General features: G+C 38.0%; 1 protein-coding gene across 6 annotated transcripts in view; it reads left to right on the forward strand.

The window, feature by feature from the left end:
- NLN (neurolysin) overlaps nt 1-27,759 on the forward strand; it is a 122,908-nt gene that overhangs the window by 73,974 nt on the left and 21,175 nt on the right. For 3 of the 6 annotated variants that reach the window (XR_006218125.1, XR_006218123.1, XM_042987653.1), the window contains exons 9-13: nt 2,460-2,661; nt 13,260-13,446; nt 13,767-13,895; nt 15,376-15,512; nt 25,838-25,919. Coding sequence is in view for 3 of the 6 variants with exons in the window: in XM_042987653.1 (XP_042843587.1) it covers nt 2,460-2,661; nt 13,260-13,446; nt 13,767-13,895; nt 15,376-15,512; nt 25,838-25,919 (737 nt within the window). In the remaining 3 variants the exon portion in view is untranslated. Of the gene's footprint in view, nt 1-2,459; nt 2,662-13,259; nt 13,447-13,766; nt 13,896-15,375; nt 15,513-25,837; nt 27,715-27,759 lie in introns of those variants that run through there. The other 3 variants (XM_007079888.3, XM_042987657.1, XR_006218122.1) reach the window with 2 other exon arrangements.

Below are 27,759 nucleotides of genomic sequence, written 5' to 3' on the forward strand. Positions count from 1 at the left end.
TTGTGACTCAAAAAAGGATTTTTGGAATAGGTCTAAGAAAGACCAGTTACTTTTTTTTAATCACATTTCAATTTTTTTCATTGAATACTGAGATCTTCAAAAGAAAAACAAAAGTATTCTGATGGTTCCGATAGAAGATGCTTGATAAGGAAAGGACATTTTTTTTTAAATCCACATCATTTTATAAACAATATGTGAAAAGGCAAAACCTTAGAATAAAGAATCCCTTAAAATTAAATGTGTCAAGTTTATTTTTTGAAAGGAAAGATTAAAAACCCCTCAATGGCACTGATTTTTAAGTTGATAGAAAATCTTTGATTTTAAGCTATTCTTACACTTTAAAAATTCTCCAAATATCTCAACCCTTGTCTCTCTAACATAGTAGCACTGACATTACTCTCAAATTAGGAATACTTTGGAGGGGGTGTGGGGAGGATACGTTTTTAGCCTTTCATAATGTACCAAGAGGTATAAAATATAACAGGATATACATGTTCCAGATTACTTTAGTTATTTTTCCCCCGTTAAAAATAAGATTTATGGATCTCTTTATGCATTTCCAGCTAACTACACAAAATTCTTCCAGAAACACTGATTAGCCCATTGAACAACCAGAAGGTTGGCTGGATGAAAATTTTATGACATTCGTTGTACAGTTTCTGGTGTACATGTTCATGGGTTCTCTCCCCTTCTCTCTCCGCCTTCCCTTCCCATGTCCCTGCTCAGGGATGATTCAGCCTGTTCAGTGGTCCCGCCCCACCCTCAGTGGTATGTCTGGGTCCACACTATGTCCCTGTCCTTCCTTCAGAAGTAGAGGTTTTTTTCTCTTCTCTTTCCCAGTGGCAGTGGGTTTTCACCAGTGCTGATAGGACAACAGGGTTTGTTGCCTTTCCTCCCAGAAGGCAGTGCTTCATTCCTTTATCAAGGTAGAGGCTCCCTATCCCCAGGCCTACATCAAGACTGATGCTGTCTCAGGGCTGTCATCCTGCTACCGTCCTTTTGTGTGTGTCCAGGGAGAAGACCCTGCAAATGGCTATATTATTTATATATATATATATATATATATATATATATATATATATATATATCTCCCAGTGTCTCCCTGTTTTGCTGGCCCACGATGGCCTTTAACAGTTTTGTTTTTTTTATAAATTTGTGTTTGTTTGTTTATTTTGAGAGAGAGCGAGCAAGCAGGGGAGGGGCAGAAAGAGCGGGAGAGAGAAAGAATCCTAAGCAGGCTCTGAGGTGTCAGCACGGCGCCCAGTGTGGGGCTCGAACGAACAAACAAACTGTGAGATGTAACCTGAGCCGAAACCAAGAGTCAGCCACTTAACCTACTGAGCCACCCAGGTGCCCCTAACAATTTGTTAAAAGACTTTTCTCACTGGTGTTTGTAGTATTTGCCCCAGGTGAAAAAATGCTTGCTTCCTCACTTCCTCTCTCCTTAAAGTCATCTGTCTTAGATTGTGAGTTAGTTGATTGCCTTCCGATTTCTGATAAATTCAAGAAAAGTTGTGATTTGGAGATTGTGCAGCATATTGTTATACAGATATAGGAACAACACACTTTTCAGCTTTATGCCTCATAATAGAAAGCTGGAAAAGGCTAGTTTTTTTTTTTTTATTTTTTTAATTGAATGGTATCAGTGGGGGGCGAAAAAGACGAGTAGTCAGCAAGTAAAGATAAAACAAAAAAATGTATGTATAAATCAAAACAAATCAAATTAAAAGTTCTACCCCAAACCTGAAAGTACCATTAGTTTTCTGAGGAAAAAAAAAAAAAAGAAGAAGAAGAAAGCCTACTTCTAGAATAAAGTCCAGTTGCACATAGCTTTTGGAGAGACCATCACTGATACCCCATTGTCCAAGAATAGACCACTTTATAGTATAATTTATGCTTTTTCCTAAGCTAACTAAAAGTATTCTGTTTCAAAAAGTCCTGACTAGTTTATAAAAGGAGCTCATTTACTTGTGAATACTTATTCTTCCTTCCTTGAATAAAAGGAAAAACTTATTGTCTGGTATTTGGTTTTTATCAATTCTCACTTTAAGAAAAAACTACCTAGTGTATCAAACTATATCTTTTACCTCAAGCTTGCTTCAACACAGTTTAGTGTTTAGTGACACCATCTTTGAAGGAGAAAAGCAAGATCCCATTAAAATAAATTAAACACTGAGCTCTACAGTAGGTGTGGTGTATATTCTTAATTCTTACATTAAGATTTTTCAACAGAAGAAACCTTGGCAATATAACTCATGTGAAGTGATAGTGGGGTTTTTATTTGCTTAGTTTTAGTTTGTCCATTTTAATAAAATGCTGACCTACTTTCTAAAGGGTGGATTACATGTTCCAAAGTGTCCTCTGGTATCAAATAAGACTTAATGACTGAGAGAGGTCACAGCAATGTTGTTGCTAGAGAAGAGCGTTCCTATCTCACCAACAATGCTTCTGGTTCCCAGGGAAGGAAAGTACAACCACGCAGCCTGCTTTGGTCTCCAGCCCGGCTGCCTCCTCCCTGATGGGAGCCGCATGATGTCGGTGGCTGCCCTTGTGGTGAACTTCTCTCAGCCAATAGCTGGTCGTCCCTCTCTCCTGAGGCATGATGAGGTGCGGACTTACTTCCATGAATTTGGTCATGTCATGCATCAGATTTGTGCACAGGTGAGTGAGTGTTTTATAGTAAACCTATCAGTTGCTTTTCTGGCTTTTTATTTTTTCTACTGCTGTTAGGTTCCTCCCCTTACATGTGTTTTCAAAAGCTGAATGTGCTCAAGAATTTCATAGGCCTTCTGTAAAAACATGAAATTTTTCTTACTGTGTCCTCTTTAACACCAGATTTTTACTAGGAATTTAATTCACTGATCAAAGAGCTCACTGAAGACCACCCTGCAGAAGAAAAAGAAGGAAGACTTATCATTAAGGGTTACAAATACTCTGTTTTTTTCCTTTCATTCTTTTCTTCTGCATAGGAATTTAGTGTAAGCTTCACAGATAAACTATGCTGTAATCTGTCTCTTCCACTTACTAATGCTTTGTTTAGTTCAGTGGTTTAGTGGTTTTCAATGGTCTCAGACTCAACTCTTTTTTTTAATAATAAATTATGTTGAAACACCTTCCATTACTAGCTTCAAATCAAAATCATAGGTAATATACTATAACCATGGGGAGACTTTGCGAAGAAGTGCATGTGGGTATGTGCAGTAGATTGCAACTCATTTCTCTTTACTTCTGAAAATGAAAAGTACATTTTTTCTCAGCTTTGTAATACAGTTTGGTAAACTCGCCCCACACTATTCTAGGATAAACCATACGAACTTGTTCATATTTAGCTGTTATTTGACATATGAAAACATCAAGTTAGTAGTTCAGCCTGACAGTTTAGAAAACTAATGTTAACAGAAATGGAGGAACAGTTTTCCAAATTCGAAATCTCTATGCATCTCTAAAGGTAAACTTGTTAATAAGAAATTTTTGGTTAGAATAATTTCATATTTACAGAAAACTTTCAAAGATAGTATAAAAATTGCCCAGGTATCCCTCACCTTATTTCCTCTACTGTTAACATCTAATGTTATTGTAATACCTTTGTCACAACCAAGAAGCCAATATTGCTACAGTACTCCTAACTATACTCAGCACTTTATTTTGATTTTACTCTTTTTTTCCCTAACAGCCTTTCTCCATACAAAGAAATTTTTAAATTGATAGAATGCCCTCACTGAACATAAAAGAAATATATTTTTATGTTTTCCAAATAGTAATGCCTGGATATGGCTATGTAGTAAGACATAATGAAGTATTCATTATGAATAAAATCCAGTAGCAGAAACTACAGAGTGATAAATGTGGTTTGTGTTGTCAACTCAAGTCCTAGAACGGTATTGCCAAATGTCTTGGTTCAGGTTACTATAGTAGAATACCATAGACTAGGTGGCTTATAAGCAACAGAAATTTATTTCTTAGTCAGTTCCAGAGGCTAAAAGACCAAGATCATGGTGCTGGCAGATTTGGTGTCTGGTGAGAACCTGCTTTCTGGTTCAGAGATGGTGCCTTCTCACTATGTCTTCACATGGTGGACAGGGCAGGGGAACTCCCTGGGATCTCTCTTGTAAGGACACTAAATCCCACTAATGGAGGCTCTACCTTCATGACCTAAGTACCTCGCAAAGGCCTTATTACCTACCATCACATTGGAGGTTACGTTTTAACATATGAATGGGGGATCAGAGAGACATTCCATATTGGTCAATAGCACCAGTGGTGACATGATTTTCCAATATGGTGAGCATCTCTTGGGAAACTTCTAAACAAAAAAGCAGTCTTACTTTGATTTACACAGTAGATCCCAGTAAGGAGTCCTGGAAATTAAAAGTGGGTAAAAAATAATTTACAGAAATATGTGCAATAGAGTTGGTGTCTGGACTCACTTAATTATAGATTTTTCACTTGTGTGAATATCCAGTAGGATATATGAATGGCCTGCAGCATATGGGACCTTTTTTCTTTTTAATTTTCCTGGTATGTACAATTCAGTCCTGGACATCTAGCATCCCCAGCCCTCACAACTGCTCCTAATCATTATAATGACTAAAAATGTACCTACTTAATTCCAAAATACCACTGTCACTATTGTTAAAAAAAACTGTTTAGTTGTTTCAACATTTTATCTTTACATTCTGGTATTTCCGTGTTTAAAAAAAAAAAAACATAGGGAAATAAGGTATGAATCTGTTCAGGTAAAAAAGTCCTTATATACTGATATAGCCATTTCTATCCTGTGTTCAAGCCAAGGAAAGGAAATCTTTCAGAATAAACTAAATTTTCTTTCTTATAGTCTTAAAGTACTTTCACAGCTATAGGGATCCTGAAATATTTATTTTCAGTCATTGTCCATTCTCTGGCTGACATTTCCTTTAATTATGATAAGTCTAGTTTTCGTTTTTCTAAAATGTTGTAATGAATAATGTAGTATATTTTAATTATATTGATATAATTATTGATATACATCTATGAATATATAATATATACATGAGTCAGTATATGTACTCATATACTGATGATAGTATATATGATGATGACAGTGTTCGTATATGGTGTCTCTTGAAACAGTGGACTATATTCAATTCTTGGAGTTTGCCGAACCTCCTCCATGAACACAAAATGTGTCATATAGTTAAATAGTATGTAGTACAATCCCTTGATCAGTCATCTCCTCACAAGATTATCTTTGAAAAAATCTCTATTTGTCTTTTAATTCTTTCAAGTGTCCTGTAATGTTTTAAGAACTTTTAAAGATAAAAATGTTGAATTACCATGTTGTACACCTGAAATTAATATTATATGTCCACTACACATCAATTAAAATAAAAAGAACTTTTAGGTAATTGTATACAGAACCAATAATCACTACTTTTTCTCAAAAGTAATGGGCACAGGACCATTTTTTTGCAGCTCTAAACTAATTTCAAAACCTTTTGTATTGACCTAAACTGGGTGGTAGTGAATAAGGAGCTTAATAGCTTCTGTGTTTAGTAATACATCTGACTTCCCTGAGAAATACATAGTGAATTAAATTTGCCATACATATTCACTGGATTGATTTTAAGATATAGCAGCTCACTGTTTAGGTTCCTCACCTTGGCAGTGTGCAAGTTTGATGATCAGAAGAGCTCGTTGGAGCTTGTCATAGTAATATTTAAATGTGTCTGCAGGAACATCCAGTTTTCAAACATGTAAGTGCACTAGTTCAATATGTCTACTGTCTCATCATTCAGGAGATAAAGTTTCACTCATATTTTCTTGTGTTTATACTACTGGATATATAATTTTGAAGATACAATCACAAGGTGGTATCTTTAGAATCTGTTCCTGTTTCTTGGCTTTATTGTGGTTTGGGCTCTCAGTAATCACTGGCCTTTTGAACTTAGGTAGAAAAGAAAAGTCATACTTCTTAATAGCTTCCATTGGGATGTCTGTGTTCGTTTGCACATTAAAAGCAATGAGTTTTGGACTGTTAGAGATCATTTTAAAGCAACACATAATCATAATAAAGCCTTATTAATTCAAAGTGAAAGGAATGGAAGAGCAGAAAAACTTCAAATTATGTAATTCCAAATAATTTGTTAATTTGGTCAAAAGTCTAATAGAGAGCTTCTCATCTTGTAAGTAAACCCTGTACCAGTCAGGGAGGCATGCTAGTGTTAGGATAAGAACACTGCATTAAAAACCATCCATGTACTTGTGGGCCTGACTGTGTGACTTTTGGCAAGTTATTTCACCTCCTTGAGCCATCTCATTTTTCTTACTCATAGATGAAGACAACACTTCTCATACCTACTTGCCTGGGGTGCTGGTGAGATTTAATAATGTGTGAAAGTTATTTGGTAAAGCATAAAGTGCCATATATATTTGAAGTATTTTTCTAACTATAATTTATACATAATGCAACCCTTTGGGGATCAATATGTAACACACAAGTCACAATTTAATAGGGGGGAAAAAGAGTCCATGAGGCAAAGTACTGTTGCTTACAGTTTAAGAGATTCACAAATGCTTATCCTCAGTGGATTTTGGGTGAAGATCTGTTGAAGGTGATTAGAAACCAAGTTTGGATTTTTCTGTTTTTTTAATGATTATTGCCTATTTGGAAATTTGATTCCAGAAGCCAGAACAGAATGAGCAGTTTATAGAGGATTACAAATGGCGGGATTAGTTGAAGAGAATATATTCAGTATTAATATGGAAAAATAGATACTTGGAGGAAACCGAGGACAGTCACAATGACATCAGTCAAGACCATACCTGGTTAGGCAAACTGGGCAGGCTAAGAAGGATAATAACAGTCAAGGCTTGGTGAGCACTGTCCATGTTCCAGACACCATAATCACTGCCTTCCATTCATTAATTAATTTTATCCTCACAGTATTCCCTGAAGTGGATTTACCAACCTACTTCTCTTATTGTACTATTATTCCCCACATTTTCAAGCAGAGAAAACTGATACTCAAGAGGGTTAAATGGTTCACCCACGATCTGTCATGCTCTTTGCTACTCTACTGACTATAACCATTTTTGTGCTCCTCTTCTGTGCCTTGGAGACAGCACTGTGTCATGTGGTCGGAATTTGGTCTCCCAAGTATGTATTCCTGTTGGATCGACTTTTACTTCCTTAGCTTCTTAAATGACATTCCCTCTAAATCAATCATACGTAATCACGTGTGGAATGAATGAGTTTATCTAGTTCCACATTTCCCTCTGTCTAAAGTGACCTTTTAGGTTTTAGTCCTGAAGTACAGTGAACACTTATCAACAACCTTGTAGCCTCTGCTCCCGACTCCCAGCCCTTACACTGTTAGTGTTTCCATCATCAGTGTTATAAGTGATTTCTTTCAGGATCTCAATTTTGTTAGTTTATGTGTGTTTTTATTTCTTTATATATATGGTTGTATACACAGAACAAATGCTAAAGCCATAAACCAAATATGATGACCCATACGTGGTTTATTTCTATGTGGGGACACACTTATTTTTTTTCATTTGCTTACTGTCTTTTCTACACGTGTTTTTTTTTTAATAATTAGAAGAAGTTATTTTAAATGGAGGTAAATGTTTAGTTGATTCCTTAGAAGCAAAGGTATTGATTATCTGTTGTGTCTAACATGTGGTAGGATGGGGTTCAAAAGAAAAATAAAAAGGAGGTAATATTTTGAATGTTTTGAGTTTAGTTTGAGGACACAAAATACTAAATTAAAAGAAGAAGAATAGTAAGTAAAATGATATCAATTAAGTATTAAGTATTGAAAGAAGACAGTAGAGTGGTGATGTTAGGTTGAGGCTAAGACGTCAGGTCAAGTATGAGAGTAAGAGAAAATATCTTAGAGTTGTTTAGGATTGGGTCTTCATACAGAAACATTGTCCTCATAGGGGTGCCTGAGTGGCTCAGTCATTTGAGCCTCCGACTTTTGCTCAGGTCACAATCTCCAGTTGTGAGTTTGAGCCCCATATCCCCCATATTGGGCTCTCTGCTGTCAGTGCAGAGCCTCCTTGGGATCCTCTGTCCTCCTCTCTGCCCCTCCCTCAGCCATGTGCATGTGCGTGCACTTGCTCTCTCTCAAGAATAAATATACATTAAAAAAAAATTCTCCTCATTCCTTCATTTATTTCACAAATATTTATTGACCATGTACTTTCTGGGCTTGTGCTGCATTTTGGAGATACACTGGTGAATATGGCACACATACTCCCTAACCTTCTTAGTTAGCATTTGAGTTTGAACTGAACTTTTATTTGTTTTTGTCTAAAAAAAAAAAAAAAAAAAAGAAATTTATATACAGGAAGGAGTAGTCAGGAAGGTATAGCCATTTTGGGGATGAACCTGTGAGTTCAAGATGGTAGTATTTAAGACCTCTGTGGATTATGTGTCATTTCTCATGTCTTTTAAATCATGGTGGTGATACTGATCTGCTGAACTGTAGTACTGCTCTGAAGCTTAATAAGCAAGTTAACAAAGTGTTATTCAAGGTCTCTTTATTACTATTATTACTTCCAATGATGGCTAGGTGTATGTGAAGTTAAAAGTATGAACTTTAACCCTCTATTTGCAGCAAAGTCTAAGAGACGCTGGCACTTTTCTTTTTTTAATGCTTTGTTACATAAATTTCTGCATCATCTGTACATTTCGGGGCAATGTAAGAATGCTAAGAAATCATTAGGGGATCACCTTACATAGCCAAAGGCTAGTCTCTTGAGGCCTTTTCCTTTTCTAAACACAGTACATTTACTGATTTCAGCGATTGCTTTTTTTTGAGTTGGGATTTGGTATCATGAATATAACACTTTAGTTACAACCACTAAAATCAATCAGCCTCTTAATTAGAACAGTAACCCATAAGACTTTGGTCTTTAAATAGAGCAAAAACCCTTGTGACTTTTGAGCTTTAGTTGATGTAACTTGGTTCCAGCTCTTACTGTGTTGTATGAATTGAGAAGTTAATCTCTATAACATCGAGTCATCTGTTGTAAAAATCTATGGTGGTATATATTTTAGGCATCCTGTTGTCTGTTGAAAAGGTAATAAAGGTAAATCTCATAGTTTTAGACAACTTGCTTCCTCTCAAGAACTTCAGACCAAACAGAAATCTAAGTTTACATTGTTTTCTAGACTTTTATTCTCAAAATATTTCTTGCACCAATAATGCTCTAAAACTTTTTTGAAGTGTCACCTGCAAAATGATTTAATTGAATTATTTTGTGTGTATTTTACAATGCTCTGCTTTATCAGGGAGGCATATTAACATCAATAGTTATTATAGCCCATAAGCTACTATATTTGACACGTTTGAATTGGTCTTACTGAAAACTGTATATTGGGGTGCCTGGGTGGATCAGTCGGTTGAATGCACAACTCTTGATTTCGGCCCAGGTTGTGATTCCAGGGTCATTGGATTGAGTCCCGCTTCAAGCTCCAGGCTCAGGATGTACCCTGCTTAAGATTCTCTCTCCCCACCCCCCCTCCCTTGCTTGCACACACTCTCTCTTTCTCTCTCTCAAATAAAATTTTAAGGGTGCCTGGGTGGCTCAGTCACTTAAGCATCCAGTCAGTTAAGCGGCTCAGATCATGATCTCAGAGTTCATGAGATCGAGCCCTGTGTTGGGCTGTGTGGTAACAGCATGAAGCCCGCTTCAGTTTCTCTGTCTCCCTCTCTCCCTGCCCCTCTCCCACTTGCACTCTCTCTCTCAAAATGAATAAAATTAAAAACTTTAAAATAAAATTTTTAAAAATTTTAAAAAGGAGAAAACTGTATAAAGGACTTTTTAGGGTTCTTTGGAACCTAAATACTTTAATACTAGGGAGTAGTGTTTGCTGGCTGGTCAGCAGTGAGTAATAATTCAGCAGTCATGCTGTTTTGCTTGTCAGACCCCCAGCAGGCTCCTACATCCTAAGACTTGCTCAGAATTTCTTTGTAGACTTATACAGTGGCTGACTGTGGATTCCTTTCTTTTTAGAATTTAGTTGTTTGCTGGAAATTGAGCTTTTGAATTTTGTAGGTTCTTTGTCCTCCTCATTTGAAAAATATTTAAATGATCTTGCTCAAAGGGCACACAGAGAAACAGCATGACTGACTTACGGGAAATTAGTAAGCAGTAGGGTTATTTTTAGCTTTTACTCCTTGCAAACATTTCCTTTTGTTCTTTAGAAGACATTGTTGATCTGTTCATTCATTTGCTGCACTCTCTCCCCCCACCCCCACCATGATTTGAGGCAGAATAAGTCCTCTCTTCTCTACTCTGCATGACATAACTGTGTTAATTCTTATTTTATTCAATTGCAACTCATGAGTTATTCATTTGTTCATGTTTTTCTAGGTTCTGAAATACCACCACCACCACCTCCAACCACACACACAATTTGTTGTTACTTGGAGTTGAGGTGTACCCTAATCTGCAGTGGCTACCTGAAAAATATTCACACAAGCAAAATATACAAAATGTATATTTTTCTCAAAATATTTTATAGTGGTAGCTGATGGTGTATTTGCCTTTATTTGCTCTGTTAATACTTACTTAAAAACTATAATCTTTAGAAAGTCATGCAATTAGTATTACAGAATCAGTCCCAAGTCCAGGGTAGATGGTTATAAAGGCTGACCTTTACATCCAGCCTCATGTTTGACCTTTGAAACAGACAGCTTCCAGTATATAGGGGAAGTAGGATTTCTAAGGAAATAGAACTGAAACCTCACTTTTGCTCTGTTTTTAAAGTCGCTTTTAATAAAAGACTTTGCTACTTTAGATAACTTCCAGGAGGATTTAGTTATTTTGTAACCTCGTAATTTAAACTTCCTTTTTTGTGTTTTTTTTTTTCATTTTTCTGTAAGGTAGAGAGGCATTATAGCAATTGTGGTTCCAACTGTGGATTCAGGGGCCAGGAGGGCGTCTGGGTGGCTTAGTCAGTTGAGCATCTGACTCTTGGTTTCGGCTCATGTCCCACAGTTCATGGGTTTGAGTCCTGCATCAGGTTCCATGCCAACTAACAGTTGCAGAGCCTGCTTGGGATTCTCTCTCCCCTCTTTCTGCCCCTCCCCTGCTCTCTCTCTCTTTCAAAATAAATAAATAAAAACTTTTTTAAAAAAACCTGAATTCTGGAATCAGACTACCTGGTTGCAAATCCTAGTTCTACTGTTAATTTCAGTATGTTTCAATTTCCTTATCTCAAAATGGAGATTACGGTATATACTTCATACAATTATTTTGGAATTTGAATCAGATAATCCAGGTAAAGGGCCTAGCATAATGCCTAACGTGGTAAAGTCTCGATAGATATCCACTATTATCTGATTATTTTATCAGATTTTTTAAATCTAAATGTAGGATAGTTGTTATTTTAGATTATGTACCAGAAAGAGGCAAAATATTCAGTTTTCTGGAACCCTTGCCTCTTTTCTATAAGAATTTTTTATTAGGATGTCCTCAAACACAGGTGGCCTAATTCCAGCATCTAGTGAGTTTCATTCCCTTTGGCCCTTCAGTATTTGCAGCTCTTCATATCTAGAATCAGCGCAATTATGATAGGAAGTCAAGCAAAACATTTTTTTGCATAAAGAGAGGAAGGCAGAATGTGAAATGGCATTGACATCTGTGCTTCTGCCCTGGGCCAAAAGCAGAATCGTTATTTGCTGCTGATTTGGCATCCCATCTGCTGCCTTCTCCAGTGCTTAAGCCCTTCTTCCTTTCTCTTCCCCTCAGAGCCCCAGGGATGATGAAGTCAGGGAGGGACTGGGATTGTAACACATCTGAAGAAGGAAACAGGACAGAGGTTCAGGGAAAAACAACAGAAAGATAACCCCATTCTGCAGATGAGCCGGTTGGTTTAATGCAAAGTCTTCTCTGTCAATGTCAATTTTACACAAGTTCTGTGTACAGTGTGAAAGGTAGAAAATATCAGCTTGTTCTAGTGAATTCCCCTTTTTTGATCAAGAGCTTTTCTGACATCAGATTCAACAACTTACTATACTTCAAAAAAAATTTTTTTTAACTTTTAGACCACACCCTGAAAGTAAGTCCTTTATTTTTCCAAGGGATGCTTTAACTTCTGAGTATATGCTTTGTTTGTCCAGAAAGCTCTCCCTGCATTTAAGTTACCCTCTTGCCAACTGATCCACACTTATACCTCCCCCTGAAGTGGCTTCTTGTTTTAACCTCTTCTACCCTGAGAGGTACAACCAGGCTTTCTGCAACATAGTTATCTTAGAATCACGTATTTAAAGTTCAGAACACAAAATATAACATGCAAAGGGTATCTGCGGTGTTGTAATTTAACTCTTTGATTTTGATTAAAACTTGAATAGTTAAGGAGCACCTGGGTGGCTCAGTTGGTTGAGCATCTGACTTTGGCTCAGGTCATGATCTCAAGGCCCTGCATCGGGCTCTATGCTGACAGCTTGGAGCCTGGAGCCTACTTCAGATTCTGTGTCTCCCTCTCTCTCTGCCCCTCCCCTGCTCACACTCTGTCTATCTCTCTCTCAAAAATAAATAAACATTAAAAAAAACTTTTTTAACTTTAATAGTTAAACAATAGAGTGACGAGTGCTCCAGAAAGGCATGTTTTGAATAAACAAAATGAAGCACATGAAATAGATAAGTAGGGAGAGACTGTCTTAAATCTATTCTTTTTTTTTTTTCTTTTTTTTTTTAACGTTTATTTATTTTGGAGACACAGAGAGACAGAGGATGAACGGGGGAGGGTCAGAGAGAGAGGGAGACACAGAATCTGAAACAGGCTCCAGGCTCTGAGCTGTCAGCACAGAGCCCGACGCGGGGCTCGAACTCACGGACCACGAGATCATGACCTGAGCCGAAGTCAGCTGCTTAACCGACTGAGCCACCCAGGCGCCCCATTAAATCTATTCATTTTTAATGGAAAAAAATTTTTTTAATATTTTTACTTCCAAAGCTTATGGCTTGTTTTAACTCAGTCTGATTTTTTTTTTCATTTATGATTTCCTGATGATTGTTCCAAGTTTGTCTATGATTTAAAAGAATGAAATATTACTTTAACATAGAGTACTTGGGGGTTATTTTTCAGGCTGCTTGGTACTGTGTTTTGTTTTTATTTAAATTTGAAGTTATCCTAACCCTTTATTCAAACAGGTAGTTGACTCTGATTCTGACTCAAGTTTTACAGAGTCTTAATTATGATTCATCACATAGGTAGTTTTCATTCAGTGCTTTTAAAAAAGACCTTTATGTTTATTTTCTAGACTGATTTTGCTCGATTTAGTGGAACAAATGTGGAAACTGACTTTGTAGAGGTGCCATCACAAATGCTTGAGAATTGGGTATGGGACATCGATTCCCTCCGAAGATTGTCAAAACATTATAAAGATGGAAGTCCTATTATGGATGATCTGCTTGAAAAACTTGTTGCTTCCAGACTGGTCAACACAGGTATGACTTGTAATTTTAGAAAAGGAAAATACATTAGAATTGCTTTAATAGACAATGGCTGGCTTCTTGTTCTATAGAACTTATTTCCCTTGTAATCATGGTATTACCCTAAGAGTGCTAATATGGGGAGGGGAGACTGCTAAATATCCTGGGAATGTGTCCAAGAAAAAAAAAATACATCTTCTTTTAAATCTTAAATGAGGTATCCCATTTTGTAATATGTACTATAGGCGTCAGGTTTTTAAATCTTTGATCTTGTGATATTAGAACACGTAGTTCTCTCTTCTCCAAAACATGCCCAAACATTCTTATGCTATTAGGTCTTCTGACCTTACGCCAGATTGTTTTGAGCAAAGTTGATCAGTCTCTCCATACCAACACGTCGCTGGATGCTGCAAGTGAATATGCCAAATATTGCACAGAGATTTTAGGTGTCGCGGCAACTCCAGGTATGTAAGCACTATGACCTGAATTCATTTTCTTCAGTGAAGTACAGGGTATCCTCCTAACACTGCCAGGAAACATAGGGTTTGTCAGGCAGCTTACCTAATGTATATTTGTTTCTGATTTCTATAATCAGGCCATGGCTTTCTGATAAGCTTACTATGTCCGTATGACTTATCCTGTCCAAGTGTGTTTAAAGGAAAGGTGGCTCCAGCTTTGCAGCATTTTAGTGTAATCAAGAATGAGCAATTGGCCTCCACCCCAGAGGAGAGAAAGCCATTCGAATTTGGCAACAGCCACCTGGCTCCTCCCTCCGTACGTGTGCCCTGACTTCCTAGTGATTTCACTGAGAAATTGGCAAACGGGGAAGTTTTAGAGAGAAGTACAAACTTGTACCTTGTTTCTGATTTTGGTTCTGAGATCAGTTAAGGAATTCCAGCTAGCCTTTTCTAGCCCAGTATTTATGAGATTCATGTGGGTAGGTGGGCAGGTACACACGTGACTGTGTTTACATTTGTATTTATATATTTTAAGCCAACATGTAGTTGTTCATGTATACATAGTTGGCAAGGTGACTTTTTTCCACCAAGGAAGTTGTTATTTAAATGAATCTGTCACATTGATAGTGATATTAAAGGTCAGAAGAGTCCAGTGGAGTCAATCCAGGCTCCTCACTTACTTTTGTGATCTGTTTATAGTAGACTATACAACAGTTTTGTCCCTGAGACCAATTTGACAAAATCCTTTTTATTTTTGTTAAGTTTATTTATTTATTTTGACAGAGAGAGAGAGAGAGAGAGAGAGAGAAAGAAAGTGGGGGTGGGGAGGGGCAGAGACTGAGGGAAAGAGAATCCCAAGCAGTCTCCACGCTATCAGAATCTAAGACACGGGGCTCCATCTCACAAATGGTGAGATCATGACCTGAGCCTAAATCAAGAGTCGGACGCTTAAACTGACTGAGCCACCAGGCACCCTGAAAAAATCCTTTTTAAAAATAGCCCTAGAGGTAGATTGAGTTGGCACAACCTTTTTAGTTTTTTAAATAAAGAGTTCTTCAGTAATTATGAACCTAAAGTAAGTGCCGTTCTGACACATTTTAGATGCAAAGCTGTGTGACAAAGAGTGGGCTTACTATTAGAGTATCTATAAGACACATATGTGTCTAAAGGATTAGAAAGGACTGAGTAGTCCTGAAATACTGAGCTATCTGATGGGTGTGGACAAAGCCTTTGAAACTATTGTTAGACATTCCAGAACTTAGGGCCGAAACCAGCTCTGAAGTTGAGTCATCATAGCAGAGAAGTTTGTAAACATCTTGGCCAAGGGCACATGTAAACCCAGGGAGTACTGCAGGTAAGATCCTGCTTGTTGCTGGAGACTGTCACTCTCCAGTCTCCGGACTCCCCAAAGGGAAACCTTAGCCAGCTGATAACCTGATAATTAACATTGGCCATCACATTGATTGAAATGTATCTTTCTTTAAAGGCACAAATATGCCAGCTACTTTCGGACATTTGGCAGGGGGATATGATGGCCAATATTATGGATATCTTTGGAGTGAAGTATTTTCCATGGATATGTTTTACAGCTGTTTTAAAAAAGAAGGGATAATGAATCCAGAGGTATTGTATTTTCTTTTCTCCTTTTGTTAATTTTGTCGTTCCCAGTGTAAAATATTTATTACACCCAAATTTTAGCGTAAGAGATTTGGTAACAGCTTTTAACTCGAAAATCTTGAATCTTCTCAAATCATCCATCATTAAGTTGCAGTGCACAAGTGATTAACTCTAATTCTGTAAGTTAAAAAAAAAAAAAAAAACCTACCACATTTTCTTGCTTATTAACATTCCAATATATTGCATAATTAAAATTCAAAGCTTTGTTTATGCATTTGAGCATTTATAGCTGCTAGTTTTGACATGTGCCATACAATGCTTTAGTTTTATAGGAGGTTGGGAAAGAAAGGTAAACTCTTTCTTGATGTTAATGGTCTAAGTATGTTTTCACATTCTCTACACAGTTTCTTTATACATTTTCTATGGGAGGTACCCTTTCTCTGTGACTGGCATACCCCACCTCCTACATAGTTTGTAACCGAAATGCCTTTAAGTAATTTAGGCTGCTTCATTAACCTGAGCCATTCCTTTCTGTGTACAGTGAATTGACTGCCAGGTGGCTACCAGCCAAACCTTCCTGAGTTATAGTTCCCTAGTCTCCACTCTTGTTGAAGACTCAGCTGTCAGATTATTTCCAGGCCTGATGCATTTTTCAGTGTGCTTCTCATTCTATTTGATTCAGAAATTAGAAGAGCAAGTTACCAAATTCAGGTTCTCTGTGCTTATTTCAGCCAACCAATTTCTTCCCCCCAACTTTATGTTTCTGGATTGCATAGTGCCTCACACACATATACTGAAAGTCATTGCTATAATTTTTTTTTTAAATGTTTATTTTATTTTTTTGAGAGAGAGAGACAGAACATGAGCAGGGGAGGGCAGAGAGAGAAGGAGACACAGAATCCGAAGCAGGCTCCAGGCTCTGAGCTGTCAGCACAGAGCCTGACGTGGGGCTCGAACTCACGAGCCTTCGAGCTGTGAGATCATGACCTGAGCCGAAGTCAGCCGCTCAACCGACTGAGCCACCCAGGCGCCCCTATAATTTTTTTTTTTAATGTTTATTTGTTTCTGAGAGAGACAGAGTGAGAACACAAGCAGGGGAGGGGCAGAGAGAGAGGGAGACACAGAATCTGAAGCAGGCTCCAGGCTCTGAGCTGTCAGCACAGAGCCCAATGCAGGGCTCAAACTCACGTTCCCTGAGACCATGACCTGAGCCGAAGTCGGATGCCCAACTGCCCAACCAACTGAGCCACCCAGGCGCCCCACATAGCTGTAATTTAGCCCACCATCCCCTTCTTCCCACCCCCCCTGCAAAACAAAACAAAACAAAACAAAACAAAAAACAAAACACCCCCAGGGTACCTACATTATCTACACTAACCTTCCCAATCATTCCTTCTTCCATCCTACCCTACCCAGGCTATTAGGTCACTGTAAGTCTCCTTCCATTCCCTGGCCAACCTATTACAATGGTCAGCCACTGACTGTTCTCATATATGTCTTGACTTCTGTATGACCCTTAGCCAAGTACCCAGCCCTGGATTCCTCTACCTTCTCACTTAGAGATGGTGCCCTTGGGATTCAGAGCTTTCCGGGGAAGATTGTGTGACTCCATTAACATGTCCCACTACAAAATCATGCTGTCCAACCTGTAGTGGACACCCATTGTTACTCTGCTGTCCTGTCCCACTTCCCTTATTGAGATCCCCCGAGTCTCAAAACCTCTCTCCTCTCCACTAAGAAAATTACGGTCATCAAGACTAAATATGTCATTTTTGTTCTCTTTCTATACTTCAGTATTCACCTTCTTTCCCTCTGTCTAAAAGATGTGTCTAACACCAAGCCTTAATATATCTTGGCAAAAACTGGGATTATTGCTACTGCCTCTGGTAACCCTGTTGCTATTACTCAGTTCTCCTTCCTTTCACAGCCTAATTTCTTGGTGTAAGGAGTGGTCCATGCAAACCTCTATTTTGCCTCCACCAACAGAACTAGAAAATTACTCTCTCTTGAGTGACCACTGATGACCCAGTCGCCAACTTCCAAAGGCCCTCACCTACCCTTTTGTTTTTACTTCCTGTTTCTTGCTTTCCTCTCCTTGTTCACAGTCCTTAGCTTAGCCATCACATGTCTTCCTTACTTCCCAGAATTCAACGTGTCAGCCAGATTTATGTGTTCCCATAGGTCTTTGCACCTTCACAAATATGATCATTCTATTTCTTCCACCTAAAAGGTGTGACTTTCTTGTCTCTACCTCTTAAAAATTTTAACATTCTTTTAAGTTTATTTATTTGTTTTGAGAGAGGCAGCATGCACAAGCAGGGGTGGGGCAGAGAGAAGGAGATGGAGAATCCCAAGCAGGCTCCACACTGTCAGCACAGAGCCCCACATGGGGCTTGATCTCACAAACCGTGAGATCATGACCTGAGCTGATATCAAAAGTCAGATGCTTAACTGACTGAGCCACCCAGATACACCTTCAATCTTACCATTCTTAAAGGCCCTAGTCACAAGGCTGGCTACTCGCTTATGAAATCTTCTAGATCATCTGAACCAAAAGTGGTATTTCCATTTTTTGAAGAAAAGAATGGACTTGAGGGAAGTGTGAGGGAAGGATGTCACCAAGCTTTTTCTTATGTCTGGAATGTTTAATATAGCTATAACACAAAGTGAAAAAAATCAGGCTATAAAATATTTTGTACCATAGAATGCAAATTTTTATTTTAAAATGCATGTTTAGAAAAAGAGTACATCAAAATGTCCATTCTTAGCTTCGAGTGATAATTTCATGAGTGGTTATTAAATATTTTTCTGTGATTTTTATGGAGCTTTTCCTTATGTTTTACACAGAGCATGCATTATTGCAGAAATCAGAAAACAATGATTATAGAGACTCCAGGTCTACTTAATATAAAGGTGCAATTATGACCTGTTACTGACTCTTATAAGTTGGTGACGCTTCCTAGCATAAGTGCCACAGTACCTTTTTCAATTAAGCTTCCTCACTTATCTCCTCTGCGTTTCCACTTACACAGCCACATCTCCAGTACCTTCCACTGTTACCTCTTCTTTTCCATCTACTGATCCCAGTCGGCCCCAAGGAACTTGCAAGTCCAGCAGACGCAGTCCCTGCCATTATGCTTCTGTGTACTTCCTCTTACTCTCAAGCTTCACAGCTTGGCAGGCAGCCAGACTACTTTTATTTTAGATCAGGGGCCTGGGGTGAACTTGGAAAACACAAGATTCCCAACAACTTGGAATTGTTGCCTTGTAATGTAAAACACGTTTTCAGTTTCACTAAAATTCTGGGTTCAACATTGCTATATATTATTCATCTTACGCCATGAAGCTAACTTTAATCCCTTCCTTTTTCTTCCCTATCAAGTATTCTGGGATATTATAGCATTTCTTGCTCCCCTTTTGTCACAACAGTAGTGAATTGGGCTCAAGTGACCAAGGAGAATCCCTTTGCACCCCACTCTCACACTCTTCACTGCAGTGGCAGAGACTAGAACAGCTTTTTAAATAGCCATTTTGTTCCCTCTACAGTATACTGTTTGTTTGGTTTCGCTTATTTTTTTTTTTAAGTTTTACAAATGTTTGCTCTAAAGTAATACCTGATTTACAAAATTCAAATACCCACTTATTAAAATGTAATACTTTGAAACAGCTGTCCTGTTCTAAGAAAAATATTTGGTCATTACAGCTACGTTGTGATGAAGAGAAAGAATTTTTTTAAGTTTATTTATTTATTTATTTATTTATGTTTAGTAATCTCTGTACCCAAATGGGGCTCAAACTCATAACCCCGAGATCAAGAGTCACATGCTTCTCCAACTGAGCCAGCCAGGTGTCCCGAAAGAATTTTTATAGAAATACTGAATTTGATTTGAAGTCAAGGGTATCAGAGCATTCACAATATATCACACAGACCCTGTTGTCTCAAGGCTCCCTGTCTCCCTCGTATGTTTTTTCCCTCATCACTAAAATTCTGCTGTATTTTCCAGAATTACAAAGTTTCCGGTAGATAGGGACCAGTTATTATTGCCCAGCACAGGGAGGTAAAAAGACTCTTTCCTAAAACCATTGTGAAAATTCTGTATTAGCAAGGATAAATAATAGGCTCTAGAAATGTTCAGTAATAAACCACAACAAAAGCAAGCAAATAAAAGGACACCTTGAAAGGAAGGAGGATTAGAGTGTCTTAGATTTCTTAATAAGCATCACAATTGAGTACATATTGGTGCCATTATATCGATGTAAAGTTGACACCTTTTTTTTTTAATTGAATTGTAGTTGACACATCATGTTACATTAGTTTCACCTAGTATGTATTTGAATCATTTTGAGAAGATAACTGGATGGCCCTTCAAGGAATCAGTGTCTGCTATTCTTCGTCCCCAAAATCTGTAGAGAGGCTGGAGACTGAAAGATCACGTACTGTTGACATTATTGTTCTGGTCATTGGTATCAGCAAAAGAACATCTCCAGGCCTTCTCTCTATAACCTCGTGCCATCCTGCAAAGCTCAGGGTCTGCTTTGAGAAACATTCCAGATGTTAGCAAGCAGAACTATAGAAAGTGCACTACTCACTGGGAAAACAATAATAGGAAGGGTCAAATATAAACCTAGTCTTTTTTTTTTTTTTTTTTTTTTAAGTAATCTACACCCATTGTGGGGCTTGAACTCACAACTGCAAGATCAAGAGTCAGATGCTCTACCAACTGAGCCAGCCAGGCACCCCAAACCTGTAGTCTTCTGAATACCAAAGGTAGCAATAGCATATTTTTATGGTACAGTGGTTTTCATTCTATTTTGAGGGCCTCTATCCAAGTGTTAGAATTGGCCAATTACCTATAATAGCCACAGTTTGCTACTTCTGGTTTTATTTGTGATTTTCTCTTTTCTTCATTATAAATAGTTAGACTATCTTCATTATTTAATTTGTTCATTAAACATATCCTAAAAATCTTTGTTTCTAGTAGAATATAGAGAAGTCTCATTATCAGACATACGTTTTCCTTCTCCAGCTGATTTCTTAAGTAACTATGGAAGGGAGCTGCTTGGGAATAATACTTTTCCTGCAAGCTCTAGGAGCTCTTTAAAGAAGATATCCAGCGTCACCAAATGTAGTTTCAAAATCCAGCAGCTAATCATAGGGTTGAAGAAAATGGCGGCATTTTAACTAGGGCCATTTCTTTTTATAAGGCAAGTTCATTGTGGGAAAATTTCCTAAGAGGTAATAGACTTGGTGGATTCAAAGACAATTATATTATTAAGCTAGAATTATCTCCCTCCTCTTTTGCATTTAGAGAAATTGCTAACCTTTGTTTTTCCTTCAATGAAGAAAAAATAAAACTGAGTATCACTGCAGAATGGAATACCAAGAAAATCAAGACAGTCAAATGCAACTATTATATTTTAATCTGTAATGCCATAAGGAAGTAGCTAGATCTTTACATGCAGTAGCAGACACAGAAACATGACAAACTTTGGGTTAACATGAAAAAGAATTACTTCACAGAGAATTTGTACCCTAAAGCTAGCTCTCCAATCAGAATTCTAAGCCCAATTCCTGCTACAATGTGTTGATAAGGGAGAATATGAAATTCCTTCTGAAGGTCCTTACAAATGGATTAACTTCTGCTTCGGATCTCTTGACCTACCACCACAAAGCTGATTTTTCTTACACTTCAGCCTTTCTTGACAGACTTAGATTTTGCCTGATTTAAGGGACAAATGAAAGAAATGGGATTGATTTCCAACTTAACTTCTTGCATATTTACAAGACCAGACTTTCCAAGTCTTGAATCCCAACCAACTGGAAGCACTTTTTCTTCCTTTGTGTTCTTACAGCCTTTCTCTGTATTTCTCTTAGAACCCTAATAATCTGCTTTGCACATTGTCTTTTTCTTTATTTTACCTCCTAGATGATGAAGTCCTTGTAATTGGAGCTGTTTTATTCATTTTTGTGTGTCCTCTACTTCAAAACTGTTACATTTAATTACAGTAGTTGTCCCCATCTATTTCCCCTTCCCCCAATACATATTAATACCCAGACTACTCTTCTTTTTTTTTTCTTTTTTTCTTTTTTTGTGATCTCCTTCCCCATAAATATAGATCTATCCTTCTATCCTCACAAATTGAAACTTTGCTCACAGTTTCCAGAAGGCCTCTTCTAATCAAGCAGATTCCGACCCACTGTTCTCATTTCCATCTCCCTGACTACCAGCACCACTCTTTCACTCTCTCCCTTTTTCTTTGTTGTTGTCCAAGGTATTCTTTTTCCACCCACGATATCCCCACCCTCATAGGAAACAAAGAGTGTGCTGTTGGGAAGGAGTTTACAGATGGGCTGTGGAAGGTTTCAGCATCCACTTTTAAAGCTGGCTAGGGAGCCTATTGGGTGCCTGATCATCATCACCTATCGTTGGATGGATGCTCTTTTCCCTGATGCCTGTTACACAGTGTAGGAAGGAAACAACTGGCTCTCCTCCTCAGAGTCAGTCACAGTAGGAAGGAGGGAGGATTGGAAGACAGTGGGAGCTTGCATGTGCTGCCTCAGAAATGCCAGACCCAGCAGGAGACATATTCTCATTACTTACAGATGGTGGCATCCTTCGTTCAGGCCATTATGATTGCTCTTAAAATATTACCTCAAATAAAGAGTATGTATTCTTAGATGAGTGCCTTGTCTCACCTCCCTAATATTCCTACTGAACGAGATAATCTATTTCTTATTAATAATGGAGATGAAGTCTCTTGTATTTTTTTTTAGTTTTATTAGGAAACAGAACTAATTTTAAGGAGACTCCAAACCAGGAATACATCTGTGTCCCTGCTGTGTACATGAGACACTGAATGGAGGGCCAGTGTGAGAGGGACAGAAATGAGAGGAGGAATGGATGACCACAGAGGGTTACTGAGTGGCCCTGGGTGCCATGTGTTACACTAGGGACAGGGCAGTGTACTGAAATCATCCCCAATTCCCCATAAACTAGGTGAGGGAGGCATGTTCCTATTTTACAGGAAAAGAAACCAAGGCCTGTGGTCACAGAGCTGAGGGTTAAGCCAAGATTCAAACTTGGGCCTCACTCCAAGACTCCTGACCTTGCTTTAGGAAACATCACTGTTAGAGAGGACTTGCACAGTTGCCAAAAGATATACTCTAATCTTCCAGGATTAAAAACCACACAGGTGGGGTGCCTGGGTGGTTCAGTTGGTTAAGCGTCCAACTCTTGATTTTGGCTCAGGTCATGTTCCCACAGTTCATGGATTCAAGTCCTGCCAGCAGGCTCTATGCTGACAGTGGGGAGCCTGCTTAGGATTCTCTCTCTCCCGCTCTCTCTGCTCCTCCCCTGCTCATTCTCTCTCTCTCTCTCTGCCTCTCTCTCTCTCTGTCCGTCCCTGGCTCTCTAAACAAATAAGTAAAAAAAAAAAAACCAAAATACTTTAAAAACCACACAGGTGACTGATGCTGATTTGCCTTCATAGACTAGTTAATAGAAGCTCTTACTATGTGCAGATCCTCCTGAAGGATTCTTCTAGCATAAAAAAATTTCACTGGTTGTCTTAGAACTTGTCTTTCTGCCTTCCTTACAGTTCAAGTTTCTTTATTATGTAAACAGACTAGAACAACTTATGGCAAAGACTCCTTCCACCTGTGACATATGTCTCCCAGACAGTGTTCTCTCACCCAGAGAGCTGGTACCTTCCTAAAACACAAAAATTCACTTAACTTTTTTTTTTTTTGTAAGAAAAGCAAGATCCTATTACCAAAATGACTCTTAAACTCTTCTCCAAACTTCATTGTGAAGGAAATGAAACTATTAAAAGACCATTGCTCTGTAATTCAGGAAATTGAATCAACTTGTTTGGAGCTGTAAGCGGGACAGGACTGGAGCTATGTTGAGCTGCACACCCCCCCCCCCCCCACCAAGCTCCACGATGACCTTACTGGTCAGAGGAGCCCTGAGCTGCCTCTTCACAGCGCCATGCAACTCCTCAAGTACCTGCATCTCTTTGCTGGCTAGAACTGCAGTTCTCTGTACAAAATGAGACTATTTTGTCAGGTAGCCACATTGTGGGAGGTTCTTTTAAATGTCTGTTTATTTTTTTAGAGAGAGAGAGCACAGGCAGGGGAGGGTCAGAAGGAGGGAGGTATGGAGGGAGAAGAGAGAGAGAGAGAGAGAGAGAGAGAGAGAGAGAGAGAGGGAAATCGATAGAAAGAATGAGAATGAGAATGAATTCCAAGCAGGCCCCATGCTGGGTATGGAGCTGCCCGATGGAGGATGATTGCACAGCCATGAGATCATGACCTGAGCCAAAATCAAGAGTCAGTCACTTAACCGACTGAGCCACCCAGGAGCCCCAGTTCTCCCTATTTTTATGGTGGCTTCTTAGGGAAAGGGGTGAAGATCCAGGAGAGCACTGTCTTTCTTCCCCATCCTACCCTTTCCCCCTACTGATTTAACACTGGTCAAATGTAGACATTTGGGGCAATGAAAGAAAGAAAAGGGAGGTAGACTGTGTTTGGGCTCCAGAGCTCTAAGCTGCTACTTCTTAGAATAATAATGTCTATGGCAGGATCAGCCATCACTCACATTTTAGGTTCCCAATTGCTAGCATAACAGTAATGGATTGCTACAGACCAAGCAAAAAACTACACATCATTTTCCCCCCCTAAAGAACAATAAATCTAGCTCTAAGTCTTCATTACCAGAGTTTTCAGGAATTCGAATATCAGTGATTACAGGCCTACCCTCTTTAGGAAAATTTATCTAAAACTTGTAGATAAAGCAACAAGATTACTACATGCCTTTTCATTGTCATACTAGAATATTGTCCAATAAGCTCTTCTAAAGATCACATTGTGTTCTAGGCCCTACCCCTGTCCACTGTGGTAGCTCCCTGTGGCTGTCAAGCACCTGAAATGTGGCTAGCATAACTAAAAAATTGTGCTGGAAAAGTGAAAAACACACACGAGATTTTGATGACTTACCACAGAAAGTAAATCTCAGTAATTTTTATATTGACATATGCTGAAGTAACATAGATATATGGTTAAAATATCTTATTAAAATTAGTTTCACCATTTTGACTTTTTTTACCTTCTAAAATTTGATTACTAGAAAATGTTAAGTTATTTATGTGTCTTATATTCCTGTTGGACTGTGCTGCCCTAGACTTTACAAGAAGGTAACTGACTAATTATTTACTCCTAATCAGGGCCCAGACTAGGAAGTTTGATGTTAACCTGTCAAGATTAATAAACTGCAGATGATTTCTGTTAATAACAAAAAGATAAACCCCAAAATTTTTATTTTATGATGCTATAGGGAATAAAATAGTTTTGTATCTAACTTGGTAAATTTCATTCATTCATGTTTTCGTTTATTAACAATTTGACTAGACTTATCTCTGATGGTTGTACCAAACAGAATTATTGTTGTAAGTCAAAAGTTACTTTTGTCTCTGAAAATTCTCTAGCTATTCTTGTCAAAAAGACTATTAGTCATATTGATCAAACGATTTAATGGATATAAATTTAAAAGTGTTACTCTGTGAACTATTTATATGTATATTTGGAATTATTTTTCACTGAATTGTCTTGCTTTGTATCCCTAAAAGGATGATGAAAAAGAAGTGAAAAAAATGAATGACACTGATACTGAATTTCAGTCGTTTTCCTTCACTTTACTTGCTGCTACGTTTATGTAAATAAAGACAGAGTAACTACATTGTGTTTTAAGGTTGCAGACCTTATCCCCAAGGAAAACTTTACAAAGGTCCTTATTCCTAGCTCTGAGCCCACAGAAATAACTTAACCTACACCTGGGACATGTGCTGTTGTCCTACCGCCATCCATAAGGATGAGGCATTTTTTATAAACCCCTTGTAAAAACACAGCAGAAGCCATTTTGGCAGTGGTGATGCCACTGGTTCTAGGTACACAAATCCCCTATTTGTGGCCTTCTTGAACACTTGGTTTGCTAACTCTTTTGAAATAGCATTTGAGATGGGCTACCAAATAGGAATCTGTTATACATTCCATTGGCTATTTTTTGTTTGTTCGCTCACCATTGAAACTCTAAGGAGATAAGACAGTAATAAAGGGGAACGTAGAAGACTGGAGGTTTAAGCTTCAGCTCTCATAGCTACCAAAATAAATAAGTACAGCTCTATAGAGCTGTAGTTAAGGCAAAAGAGAACATCCAGACAAAGTAAAGTCAAAGTCCCTTTTTCTTCACCCTTCCTCCTTTTTCTTTTGCATCTAGAGATTTGGGAAATTGCTTTAACAATGAATTATTAGGTGTGATGTTTTATTTTATTAGGTTGGAATGAAATACAGAAACCTAATCCTAAAACCTGGGGGATCTCTGGACGGCATGGACATGCTGCAGAATTTCTTGAAACGTGAGCCAAACCAAAAAGCATTCCTAATGAGTAGAGGCCTGCATGCTCCATAAACTGGGGATCTTTGGTAGCAGTCCATGTCTGGAGGACAAGTCGACATCACCATGTGTTACTAGCCCGGAAACTGAATGGAGTTTTGCAAATGAAAGTTTAGATTTCTATTGACTGTCTTTTGTTTTTCACTTTGAAAAATTACACAGATGTAAATGGAATTATAAATACCATGACCTAAGAAAAGACCCATCAGAAAATAATTGTACTATAAAATTTCATAACAATGGATTTGATTTCTTTTTATACAAGTTTCATATGAATGTAATTTGATTTTTTACTATTGTAATCTAGATAACATAATGTAAGAGGGCTAAGAATTTTTAAATTGAATCATATACATTATATAATTTGATCCTTCTTTATATCTTGAAGTTTTGTACTTGGTATTTCTGGACTGATAAATGAATCATCACATTTCTCTGGTAAATATTTTCTTGGAGCCCTGTGTCACCTTTGACCCTCTGTCTCACAGTAACGCGTGACCTCTTTGTCCACATATCTAAGGGCCAGGGGAATATGCCTCAATAATGCGTTTATCTTTGGATTTCAGGCCTCTTTATTTCTACTTTTCTGCCGCACTTAAATTATGTTCCACCATTGGGATTTATCTTTTCTAAAGTCCTGTCACAGAGTACCAAAAAAAGTAAGAGTTTTAACTGAACTGGCCTATGTATATTGCTTTTGTATGTTGCGTTAGAGGATTGTAGATCTTGCATGAGAGGTTCGTTTCCACCACAGCATACAAGGTTGTCAGTCCTTTGGCATATTTGCCAATTAGAACACTAAAACAAGTCCAAGGATATGTTTCTCGTCTCGTGTTTCTGATAAATGGTACGGACTTTGCCTCCTTTATTACCATCTCACCCAAAGTTTCAGATATACATATCACCAATGGCATTTTAGGGAAGAGAGCTGAAGGTGGTGTGGAGCAGAAAGAGTTTAGAAACTCCAGAAGAGGAGTGGGTTCTGGACAGAAGTGTTTGAGGACAGCTGCTCCAAAGTGTTACGTGTCCTCAACCACAGGGAGGAGGATTTCATAGCCTATCTTGTCTGGTGATTTTTATTTTAAGCGAAACTTTGGATCTCTCTTTAACTTTCATTTCTGTGAGTCTAAATTGTACTTCTAAAGCAGACCAGTAAACTCACAGGACTTATTTTTCCCTAGGAGTCTACTCAGTAAGGAAACCAAAATAGGATAATAAAAAATTTTTAATTAAAAAATCCAAACTTCACATATACTCTGATAGGTCTTCCAGTTGGTTCCCGCTGTGTATCTGAGGTATGACTTTGCTGGTGAGGGACAAAATTAGACAGATGGACTTTGCGCTAAATAAAAACATATATATTATGCTGCATAATAAAATTATAGACAGTGGGAAAGGTTAAGAGCTCTAACAACGCAGAAGAAAATTCCGGGATTATTATTGCCAAGCAAATACATTAAAAATGCACATGAAATCCAACCCTCCCTTCTGAGATAATCGCCTGGCCCTTCTCTCCCACAAAGTAGTTTTTTTGGTGTTGGTAACCTGTGGTACTCTTCTCATATCTTTTTTTTTTCTTCCAGACTGTTCTGTTTTCCAGTTTCAGACAAAAACTTTTTTCAGCATTTTCTATTGCCTTTCTATGTGTCTCCTTAACAATAACTTTATCATTTTCAATCTCAACTTACTTCACATGGAAAAACTAATACTTGGTGTGAAACAGGTTGCACACAATAAAGTTGCATTATTATCCATAAGAATGAACTCACATTTCTTTCATACTTTAATGTTTAAGCTGAAAT

This window comes from Panthera tigris, chromosome A1 (assembly GCF_018350195.1).
Source record: "Panthera tigris isolate Pti1 chromosome A1, P.tigris_Pti1_mat1.1, whole genome shotgun sequence".
In the NCBI taxonomy this organism is placed as follows: Eukaryota; Metazoa; Chordata; class Mammalia; order Carnivora; family Felidae; genus Panthera; species Panthera tigris.